Raw genomic sequence first — 12099 nt, forward strand, 5'->3', positions numbered from 1 at the left:
AAAGAGAACATCAGCTTTTTAGCTGTAGCAGATAGAGGAAAAAGAGCTTCCCAATCCAGCTTCAAGAGGGGTCAGTTAGCTTAGCTGACTCGATGGCAGATTTGTAATGCAGAGTGACAGCAACAGCGTGGGTTAATTCCTGCATTGGCTGAGGTTACAATGGGGGACTTAGCTTCTCAATGGGACAGCACGGTAGCTCAGTTGTTAGCGCTCTGCCTCACAGCACCAGGGACCTTGGTTCAATTCCACCATCAGGCAACTGTCTGTGTAGAGTTTGCACATTCTCCCATGTCTTTGTAGGTTTCTTCCAGGTGCCCTAGTTTCCTCCCACAGCCCAAAGAAGTTCAGGCTATGTAGATTGGCAATGCTAAATTGCCCATAATGTTCAGAGATGTGCTGATTAGGTGGGTTAGAGGGGGATGGGTCTGGATGGGATGCTTTGATGGTCAGTGTGGACTTGGTTGGGCCAAAGGGCCTATTTCCACACCAAAGGGATTCTATGATCTGACCCCAGCAACTGCTACTGAAAGCTAAACTAAAAATCCTGGTCCTGTGGGAGCTTGACCCCAACCATTTGGCCTTTCTGTTGTTCAAACATTTTTTAAAATAAAACCCCAAGGCTTCTCACTCCGCTTACTTTATTGATTTTGAACAGTCTACTCAGTACCTCTGCCTCCACCTCTCTTCATTTTAAAAAATAACAGGACAAAATATACTTCTTAAAGTCATACTATCATCACAATTACCAGAGTTTACAAATGCACTTCAACATTTGCTAAAAGAAACCCAATTAAATTGAATAGACCAGCCACATAAATACTGTAGATACAGGAGCAGATCAGTGGTTAGGAATTATGCAGAAAATAACTCACCCCCTGACTCCCCACTGTTTGTCTATCATAAGTAAAAACCCATGGAATACAGGGTAATGTAATGGGATAGTGTAGGGGGAGGGGCTTAGATTAGTTCACAGGTCGGCGCAACATCGAGGGCCGAAGGGCCTGTTCTGCGCTGTATTGTTCTATGTTCTACGTATAAGTTACAAGTTAGAACTTTGGATTACTATCTGTTTGCCTGGTTGAGTGTAGCTCCAACAGCACTCAAGAAACTTGACACTATTCCAGACAGAGCAGCCCCCTTTATATTTTTAACATCCTGCTACCCAGTGAAATCTAGGTTACATTTTTGCTTACTGTCAGAAAGAGATCTGATCATTTCTTCAGTGATAAAAATGGGTTAATTCGGTTAATTTGAACTAACTTTGAACACGAACAAATGTTTGAGGGGTCATCTTCAAAATGGCCATTGAAGGAAAACTTCACCTTTTGTTGACTTTGTTGAAATCAGGTAGTTAATCTGATCTTAATGCTAAGAAGAAACTATTTCAATGTGCATGGCAACATGGCTTTGGTCATGGTCTTTGTGCCTATGTTTAGCAAACGAGATGTACCAAGTAAATGTTTTGGTTTGACTAATTATCTCATTTTACTCTTAATCCCAATGTTTACTGTCTCACTTTTTATTCCTCATGAAGACTGCTAATTTGCACAAACCATTCTTTTAAATCCCTGAACAAGCTTATTATATTTGACCTTGATGTTACACCATCCACTCTGTCACATCATATTGCTGTTCCCAATATAATTGTTTTAATCAATATGTTCAGACATGTTATTACACACCTCTGATGCAGATGGTACTTGAATGTGGACCTTCTGCCTCAATGATAGACTACCACTGCACTACAGGTACCCTTCCGTCCTCAATGTAGATATTTTTAATTAACCTGTTTAGATATGCTGTGACACATACCTGGAGGAGGTGGGCCTTGAATCCATGTCTTCTGGCCCATAGGTACGCCGAAAGAGACCTTTGAAAACATGTTAGTGGATCAGATCGGTTTTATATCAGTCAACAGTGGTCACCATTAGGCTAGTTTTTTTTAAATTGGATTCAGGTTTCACCACCTGCCATGAGGCAGTATGAACCCATGCCCGGAACATTAGCTTGGCCCTCTAGATTGCTAGTCCAATGACATTACTGCTACCCCACCACTTCCTCAAAGCTGGGCTTCATTGTGTGGATTTTTTTTAATCAATGTGTTCGGATGTACTATGATATATGTCTGAACTTGAAAGTGAATCTTTTGACCCAGAGATGGGCACGACCACTGCGCCATAAGAGGTGAATATAGTTATTTTAAGTCAGTCTCTTCAGATATGTTATGACACATTTCCAGGGCAGATGGGCCTTGAACCCAGATGTCTGGCCCAGAAGCGCAGTATTACTATGCCATAAGAGCCCCATTATTAATATAGGTATTTTTGAATCAACCAATGCTGACTTTTTGTGACACATTTAGAGCAGTTGGGACTTATAGCCCAGAGCAACTCCTGAGTGTTGTTCCTTGTTGTTCATATCTAATTCTGTTAATGGGACGCTAAATACTTTAACGTTAAAGGTAATGACACAAACAAGTGTTGTGAACTAATTATTTAATTGTATTCAAATATAAATGAAAAAAAAGCCAGGCGGTAACTTAGTTTTATGATGTGTGGTTGGTTGAAATAAAACTCTAATTAGAAAGTGTATGCCTACATTTTATCTAGTGTAAAGCACTCAAGACTCATAAATAGTATGCTCTAAGTGTTATCTTTTCGTTCTAACTATTACCTCCCTTCATTCCTCTATTGCTAAGTATTTGTTATATTGAAATTTTTCACTAGAGAAAGTTACCTGGTGCAAGAATAAGTGGAGGCCTTTCTAACTTGTCCTTTTCATTTCGAGGAATGGAGATGATTCGTGAAGCCATGCATAGTGTGTTCCTTTACCATGCTATAAAGGTAGAAAATTATATATTTTTTCAATATGCCAATTCCTTCAGTTTGGATAGTAATATCAACAACTGTTATATTTAAATATAATTTATGGTTTGCAGTTTGACCTTTGTAAAACATAACTATAAGGAATGTTAATATAACTGTGATTATCATATTAGCCATTTACCTGTTGCAATTCAGTGTGCTTGTTGATCTTTATTCCCTGATATAATTTACACAGTCTGCATCTGCAACATTTGTTATAAATCTCTTTAGGCCGGAATGGATATGGGAATTGTGAATGCAGGAAAGTTGCCTGTCTATGATGACATAGACAAAGAACTTCTGGAGCTGTGTGAGAATTTGATCTGGAACAAAAATCCTGCAGCTACAGAGAAATTATTGCAATATGCACAGGTAGGAATATTGAACAGGAATAATACTTATTTATTGAAATTGTGCATTGTCAAAAATAGAGCACTGAATGATACTGGCAGCCATGAGCATGGTTTATTTTGCTAAAATCGTCAGTTTGTGACGCATATTTTGCTGTTGTGTGCTTTATATAAAATGGAACTTGTCTTCATCTGACAAGTTAACAAAGCCAAATGAGGTAACTAGACTCATTTAAAGCTTGAATAAAGAGGTGATTTTTAATGAAGTCATTAAAAGAGGAGGGAGAAGCAGAGAGAAGTCAAGTTTAAGACTCAAGCAGCTAATGGCATGGTCATCAATGGTGTGACACAGGGAGTGAGGGATGTGCAATTTCCACATTCATAGAAGATCATAGAATCCCTACAGTGTGGAAACAGGCCCTTCGGCCCAGCAAGTCCACACCGATCCTTGGAGCATCCCACCCATTCTGCAGTAACACACCTAAGCTACGCATCCCTGAACACTACGGGCAATTTAGGATGGCCAAACCACCTAACCTGTACATCTTCAGACTGTGGGAGGACATCGGAGCACCCAGAAGAAACCCACGCAGACACGGGGAGAATGTACAAACTCCACACAGTCAGCCAAGGGTGGAATCAAACCCGGGTCCCTTTCACTTGGAGAGTTGTACGGATATGAGTGAATTTAACTACACAGATGGAAATTTATAAGACCATAAGATATAGGAACAGAATTAGGCTATTCAGCCCATTGGCTCTGCTTCACCATTTGGCCATAGTCAATGTGTTTCTTAACCACATTCTTATCCCTTGCAAGTCAAGAACTGTCTATCTCTGTCTTAACTACAGTCAATGACTTGGCCTCCATAGGCCTCTGCGGCAATGAGTTCCATAGATTAACTACTCTCTGGCTGAAGAAATTCTTCCTTATCTCTGTTCTAAAGGGTTGTCCCTTCATTCTGAGGTTCTGCCCTGGGGTCCAGGTCTCCCCTATTAGTGAAAACCTCTTTTTCACATCCACTCTATTCAGGCCTCTTAGTATTCTGTAAGTTTCAATCCAATCACTTCTTCTAGACTCGAATCAATTACAGAACCAGAGTCCTAAACCACTCTTTGTATGAAAATCCCTTCATCCTCAGGATCATTCTTGTAAACCTCCTCTGAACCTGCTCCTGCGCCAGCACATGCATCCTTAGATATGGAACCAAAAACAGTTCACAATATTCCAAATGAAGTCTGACCAGACCGCTATGCAACCTCAGCAGTACAGCTCTGCTCTTGTATTCTAGCCCTCTGGAAATGAATGTTAACATTGCATTTGTTTTCCTGACCACCAACTGAATCTGCTTGTTAACCTCAAGAAAATCCTGAACTAGGACTCCCAAGTCTCTTTGTGCTTCAGATTTCCAGAGCCTTTCCTGATTTAGAAAATAATCTGTGTATTTATTTTTCCTACCAAAGTGCATAACCTCACACTTACCCATGTTGTATTCCATCTGCCGCTTCTTTGCTAACTCTCATAACTTAACCAACTCCTTCTGTAGCCTCCCTGCTTCCTCAGTGCTACTGTCCCTCCTTTTATCTTTGTGTCATTTGAAAACTTAACAACAATGCCCTCAGTTACTCTGTCCACATTGTTAATGTGATCCCAGGACCCTGCAGAACTCTGCTAGTCACCGGCTACCATCCTGAAAAAGATCCCTTTATCCCTACTCTCTCCCTTCTGCCAGTCAGCTAATCCTCTATCCATGCCAGTACCTTTCCCCTAACCCCACGGGCCCTCATCTTATTTAGCAATCTCCCGTGCAACACCTTGTCAAAGGCCTCTGGAAATCCAAATAGGTCACATCGACTGGCTGTCCTTTGTCTAACTTGTCTTCTTAATTCCCCAAAGAATTCTAATAGATTTTTCATGTATAATCCACCTCACCTCCACCCCAGCCCCGCCCTCTGACAATGCCTTACTGGCTGCGTTCTATTTTATCACGCACTCTGCAATCTTGTCCTTAATAATGGACTCTCAAAATCTCACTAACAATCAAAAGCAGGTTAACTGGCCTCTAGTTTTCTGTTTTCTACCTCCCTCCTGTCTTAAACAGCTGTGTTAAAGTAGATATTTGCAGTTCCCTGGGACCCTCCCTGATTTCTGAAAGATTATTACCAATGCCACTACAATCTATTGGGAAACCAGGCAATATTGTAGGTCATCAAGAGTAAAGCTAATAAGTGAATTAGGTTACATGTGTGTGTGAAAATAAAAATCTGAGCCCCATTTGATTCATGTTCTCCCCCGCCCCACCCGTCACTTCAAACAAAGAGCAAGTCTTGATGTTCAATCAAAAGCATTGTGGAATATTGCAGCATAGCAATTTCTGTGTAAAAATATGGAGCTTATTATCATGAAGAATTGATTTGATTCCAGTCTTCCATTGGCAAATATGTCATTGTGAATTAACCTAATCCCAAAGAATCCCAGTTTATGTAAAAAGTCAAAATTAAAATGTTTCTAACAGTAATTATGATAGCAGTAACACATGCATTTTAAAATTCTTTAAGAATTTCTCATAATACCAAAATAGCTAGTGAAATATGGGTACACATGCACCATGACAAGCATCTGCATGATAATAGAGCCGTTAATTGTTAGTGCTTATGGTTATAAATGGGCAAAAACGTTTGGCATTGAAGATACTGCCTGTATTCATGAAATAATAATAGATTAAATCGATTCATAATATCAATGGCAAATCAAAATTCATTATTAAATTTGGAGAACAAAAATCTGTTTGGATAATATTCAGTAGGCACAGTGCTAATTTTTAAACGTGTTCTAACATTGGTACAAATTTATATCATACTGCCGATCAGTGTTGTGTTTTACCACCTCTCCCCTGGAGAGATTTTGTCCAGGACGTGTCCAGCTCTTTTGAACAAGGAAAAGTTATGCCATGAGATAATGGGAACTGCAGATGCTGGAGAATCCAAGATAATAAAGGGTGAAGCTGGGTGAGCACAGCAGGCCAAGCAGCATCTCAGGAGCATAAAGTTATGCCATGGTTCCTTCATTAAGTACATTTCATTTTACTCGGTTAAACATAAACAGCAATCTTAATGTATCCTGAGACGTCATTGATGTATACTGATTTACGGTGTCTTGGTAAACTATATTGTGGCCCCTTGTTTTCAGAATCCTACCACTGGTGGGAAGAAAATTTTGCACACTGACGAATGGAGGAATGGTTCTGTTGAGGAACGGCTTGTACATGCTCTAATTAAGGTAAATGCTTGAATATATGTGGAATTGTGGGTGGTACGCCTTAAATGGAAGAGAGTTGAGATTTTCAATGGCAATAAAACGTACTATGTAAACTGAAGCTTCTTTTTTCTTTTGACTTTTTCTCTCTTTCTGTCTCTCTCTCTTTGTCTGTCTCTCTCTTCTGTCTCTCTCTGTGTCTGTCTCTCGCTGTGTGTGTCTCTCTCTCTCTCTCTCTCTCTCTCTCTCTCTCTCTCTCTCTCTCTCTCTCTCTCTCTCTCTCTCTCTCTGTGTCTCTCTCTCTGGGCGTGTCCCCCTCTCTCTGTCTGTCTCTTTCTATCCCACTCTCCCTCGCCCACTCTCATTCGATCTCTCTTCCTCTTTTGCTCTCTCTCTTTCGCTCTCGCTCTCTCTTTTGCTCGCTCTCATGCTCTCTCTCTTTTGCTGTCTCCCTCGCGCGCTCCCTTTCTCTGTTTCTTCTTCTCTCGATCTCTTTCTTTCTCTGTCTCTCATTTTCTGTCTGTTTCGCTCAGTCGCGCTCTCTCCCCCCCCTTTTTCTCACGCTCTTCCCCCCGCCCTTTTGCTCCCTCCCCCCTTTTTGCTCGCGCGCTCCCTCCCCCCTTTTTGCTCGCGCGCTCCCTCCCCCCTTTTTGCTCGCGCGCTCCCTCCCCCCTTTTTGCTCGCGCACTCCCTCCCCCCTTTTTGCTCGCGCACTCCCTCACCCCCTTTTTGCTCGCGCGCTCCCCACTTTTGCTCGCGTGCTCCCTCCCCCCCTTTTGCTCGCTCGCTCTTCCCCCCGCTTTTGCTCGTGCTCTCTCCCTCCCCCTCTTTCGCTCGTGCTCTCTCCCTCCCCCTCTTTCGCTCGTGCTCTCTCCCTCCCCCTCTTTTGCTCGCGCTCTCTCCGTCCCCCTCTTTCGCTCTCGCTCTCTCTCTCTTTCGCTCGTTCTCGCTTTCGCTCTCTCTTTTTCTATTTCTCTCACGCTGTCTCTCTTTTTCTATTTCTCTGTCGCGCTGTCTCTCTCTCTCGTGCGCTGTCTCTCTCGCTTTCTCCCTTTCTCTGTCTCGCTTTCTCCCTTTCTCTGTCTCGCTTTCTTTCGCTATCACGCACTCACTGTCTCACGCTCTGTCTTCATTCCACCCCCTCAATGTCTTGCTTATTGTGCGTTTTTTTTGTGTTTCTTTGCTGCATTAATTCAACTGTTATCATTGTCCCTCAGGGTGTAGAAAAATACATAGTGGAAGATACAGCAGAAGCAAGAGCCAATCAAGAAAAGTACCCTAGGCCTTTGCATATAATTGAAGGCCCCCTGATGAATGGAATGAAAGTTGTAGGGGAGTTATTTGGAACAGGAAAAATGTTCCTTCCACAGGTGAGACTGGAATAAGCTAGTTAATTATGTGAAGATTAAGGTATATTTGCAATGCCTTTTAATTTTACTTTTATTTTGGAATTCAATCTTTTTAGGGAGCCAGCAGCTGAGTTGGCTGGACAACTAATTTGAATGTAGACTGAAGCCAACAGTTTGGGTTCAATTCCTGCTCCAGTTGAAGTTACCATGAAGGAGCCTCCTTCTCAACTTCTTCCCAACAGTTAGGTGTGGTAACCACCAGCAATCACCTCTCTCTGAGAAAACAACTCTTTAATCCACTAGGACTGCTATGACTTTACCTTGTGCATAACAACACAGGAACAGGCCCTGATGCCATTCTAAACTAATTTCATCTGCCTGCACATGGTCTGTAACCCTCTATTTCTTGTGAATTCATTTATTTGCCTAACTGCCTCTTAAACTTTGCTAACGTATCTGCTTCTATCATCTTTCCTGGCAGTGTGTTCTAGGCACATACCACCCTCTGTGTAAAGAAAATCTTTCCTCGCACATCTCCTTTAATCTTTCCCCTTCTTATTTTAAACCTGCAGCCCTTAGTATTTGACATTTCCACCCTGGGGAAAAGTCTCTGACTATCCATCCCATCCATGCCTGTCATAATTTTGTGTACTTCCAATGACTTGCCCCATCATCCTCCCAGGCTGGATCGAAAACAATCCAAATTTGTCCACTGTATTAGCTAATACACTCCAATATAGGCAACTTCCGAGTAACACCCTCTCCATAGTCTCCACATGTTTCTTAGAGTGTGACCAGCAGAACAGCATACAATGTTCCAAATTTAGTCCAACTAAAGCCTTATACGACTGCAACCTGACTTACCAATTTTTATACTCAGTGCCCCAGCTGATGAAGGCACATATGCCGTATGCCTTCTTTATTACATTATCCAGTTGTGTTGCCACTTCCAGGGAGCAATGGACTTGAACCCCAAGATAGCCCTATATATCAATGCTACCAAGGATCTTGGTATTCACTGTATACTTTCCTTTTGTATTTGACCTCCCAAAATGCATTATTTTGCACTTGTCTGGATTAAACTTCATTTGTCACTTCTCTGCTCAACTTTCCAACTAATCCATATTTTTTAATGATCTTCCTCACTGTTCACAATTCCAACTTCCATGTCATCTGAAATATTACAAATCAGACTACTGACCTTTTCATCCAAATCACTTATAAATTGCAAACAGCAAAGGTCCCAGTACTGAACCTTGCAGAACAGAACAGGTCACAGATGTCCGGTTAGAAAAACAGCCTCCACAGCCACCCTGTGTCTTTTTATGACCAAGCCATTTTTGTATACAACTTGCCAACTCACCATGGATTCCATGTGGTTCAATCTTCTGAACCAGTCTACCTTGAGGGAACTTGATTGATATCACATCCGCAAACATCTATCCTTTCCACTACAGGCACTCAGTAGCAGCACTGTGTACTATCTACAAGATGCACTGTAAAAATTCATCAAAGATCCTCAGACAGCACATTCTGCCCGTGTCCACTTCCATCTAGAAGGACAAGGGCAGCCAATATATTGGGAGCACTACTTGCAAGTTCCCCTCCATGCCACTCACCATCTTCACTTGGAAATATATCACCTTCATTATTCCTTCACTATTGCTGGGGTCCACATCCTGGATTCCCCACCAAAGGGCATTGTGGGTTAACCCATAGCAGGTTAAGACTGCAGCGGTTCAAGAAGGCGTCTCATCACCACCTTCTCAAGGACAACGAGGGAAGGGCTATAAATGCTGGCCAGCCAGCGACGCCCACATCCCATGAATAAATAATAATCATAAATTCTTTTGTAAAGTCCATGCAGACAATATCCATTGTCCCACTATCATCTATCATTTATGTCAGTTACTCAAAAATTCAATTCAGTTTTTTGACACAAGACCTCCCCTGCATTAAAACCATGCTGACTATCCCTATTAAGTCCATTAATCTCCAAATGTGTGTAAATCCTGTCCCTTGATATATTCTCCAATAATTTCCCCACCACTGATGTTAGGCTCACCGGCCTGTAATTTCCTGGATTATCCCAGTTGCCTTACTTAAACAAAGAAACAACATTTGCTATTCTCCAGACTTATGGGATCTTGCCTATGGCTAAAGAGGATACAAAGATTTCTATCCGAGCAATCTTCCCCTTGCCGCCTTCAGTATCTTGGGGATGGATTCTATCTGGCAACATACCTACCTTAATGTTTTTCAAGACACCCAACACCACCATCTCCTTAATGTTGACATGCTGTAGAATATCGACATATTCCTCCCAATCTAACCATTATCCAGCGTTCTTCATAGTAAATACCAGTGCAATGTACTCATAAGGACATCACTCACTTCCTGTGACTCCATACATAAATTCCATCTTTTGTCTTAAGTGGACCTCCCTTTTCCCTCGTTATCCTCTTACTTCTAATATATGTATAAAATACCTTGTTATTATCCCTAATCCTGCTTATCAAGAGCATTTTATGGCCTCTCCTAACCCTCCTAATTTCTTGTTATTTTCTGCATCCTTTATATCCCGCAAGGGGCTTGTATGATTTCTGTTTCCTGAACTTTACAAATGCTTCCTTTCTCTATTAGACTGAACTTTCAGTGTCACTTGTCAGTATCACTAAGCAAGTCCTAATCAAATTGGGGCAGTTAAAATGAATCACAAAACAACCCTATTGTTTTATCATTTTACCATAATCTGCTTACATATCTGTTCCTCCAGATCCTGCTGGCTATTCGGAGGAGGGCTGTGCATGACTCCATTGTAGTCATTGCACCTTTCTTATCTGTAGGTTCTACCCATATGGCCTCAAAAGATGAGCCCTCCAAAATGTCCTGTCTTAGAACAGCTATAACATTCTCCTTAATCAGTAATGCAAAATCCCCATGTCTTTTACATCCCTCTCTATTTCACTTGAAGCATCTAAACCCTGAGCTGTCAGCCCTGCCGTGTTCTCACCACATCTCTATAATGGCATCCATTCTGTCGTCCCATTTTAATGCAAGTTGGTAAGCTCATCCGCCTTGATCACAGTTATTATTCTTACATTAAAATAAATACACTGCGGACCATGTTCTGCCATGTTCGTTAACCTGGCCCAGTCCTGCCATGTTCATTAACTTTTATCTTTATTCAGTCCTAGGGTGTAGATGTTATGTTTTGTGTTTCTGAATTAGGGAGGGCAATCAATTAGATTTTAACCTATTCACAATTCAGTGAGTCATACTTGGAAGTATGAGTGGGTAGATGACAAGATCAAGCCTTTTTATAATAATTATTCCATCAACAGTAGCAATTACAGCAAAGTTCCAAAGGATGGTGGTGCTGATGGAATCAGTAAAAGCTTCTGCTTTTAGATGCAGAGAGGACAGAATTATCAAAAACGTCTTGTGGTTGTGTGAATTTTGAACAGTTAATTCTGAGTTTATTTAGATGCAATTTGTTTTGCAAATATGAACATATGAATCAGGATAAAATTGTATTTAATCTGTTTTTGGCCACTCCTTTGCTTCCTTGTTGGTCGGGAATCTATTTACCTGTGCCTTATAAATATTTGATGTCTGCCTCCAGTGCTGTCTGGAGAAGCGTTTTCATTTTTCATTTTTATTTTTAATTTTATATTTATGTCTAAATAGTTCGTTTTTATTGAAAATAGCATAATAATTCTTGAGCAAGAGATTCTAAATTTCGAAGTTCAGCTGAAATTGATTGCAACATGAGGCCATGCTGTAACTCTCATATTTCAACTGGGCAAGATTTGATGATTTTGAAGAGTCCAATTTGAGGTATTTTCATACATTTTTCAATGTTTTGTAGATCAGATTTATTTTATGTCATCAGGTTGTTAAATCTGCTCGGGTAATGAAGAAAGCTGTGAATTACCTTATCCCCTTCATGGAGAAGGAGAGAGAGGAAAGATTGGCACAGTCAGGCCATTCAGAAGAAATGGTATGTTACTGCATAAAGAACTGGGATTACAGGCTTATAAGGCCTCCTTTGTTATTTTATTAGAAAGCCTGTTTTTAAATATCTTCCATCTAAATGTAGTACTGATTTTATTTTCTTAGAGTATTTTTCCAAAGTAAAATACTGCAGGTGCTGGAAACTTGAAATAAAAACAGAAGCTGCTAGAAGTATGACCTAAGTTATTGTCATACATTTAATGGTTTTGGCATGGTGAGAGGCACAGATCAGTGAGTGATCCACTTGCTTGTGCCCGTGCCAT

General features: G+C 41.0%; 1 protein-coding gene across 3 annotated transcripts in view; it reads left to right on the forward strand.

Moving 5' to 3' along the window:
• The window catches only part of mtr (5-methyltetrahydrofolate-homocysteine methyltransferase), a 95164-nt gene that overhangs the window by 44029 nt on the left and 39036 nt on the right, over window positions 1-12099 (forward strand). For all 3 annotated transcript variants that reach the window (XM_059648656.1, XM_059648657.1, XM_059648658.1), the window contains 5 exons: window positions 2727-2843; window positions 3096-3236; window positions 6405-6494; window positions 7688-7840; window positions 11715-11822. In XM_059648656.1, coding sequence (XP_059504639.1) covers window positions 2727-2843; window positions 3096-3236; window positions 6405-6494; window positions 7688-7840; window positions 11715-11822 — 609 coding nt within the window. The remainder of the gene's footprint in view (window positions 1-2726; window positions 2844-3095; window positions 3237-6404; window positions 6495-7687; window positions 7841-11714; window positions 11823-12099) is intronic.

This window comes from Stegostoma tigrinum, chromosome 9 (assembly GCF_030684315.1).
Source record: "Stegostoma tigrinum isolate sSteTig4 chromosome 9, sSteTig4.hap1, whole genome shotgun sequence".
Lineage (NCBI taxonomy): Eukaryota > Metazoa > Chordata > Chondrichthyes > Orectolobiformes > Stegostomatidae > Stegostoma > Stegostoma tigrinum.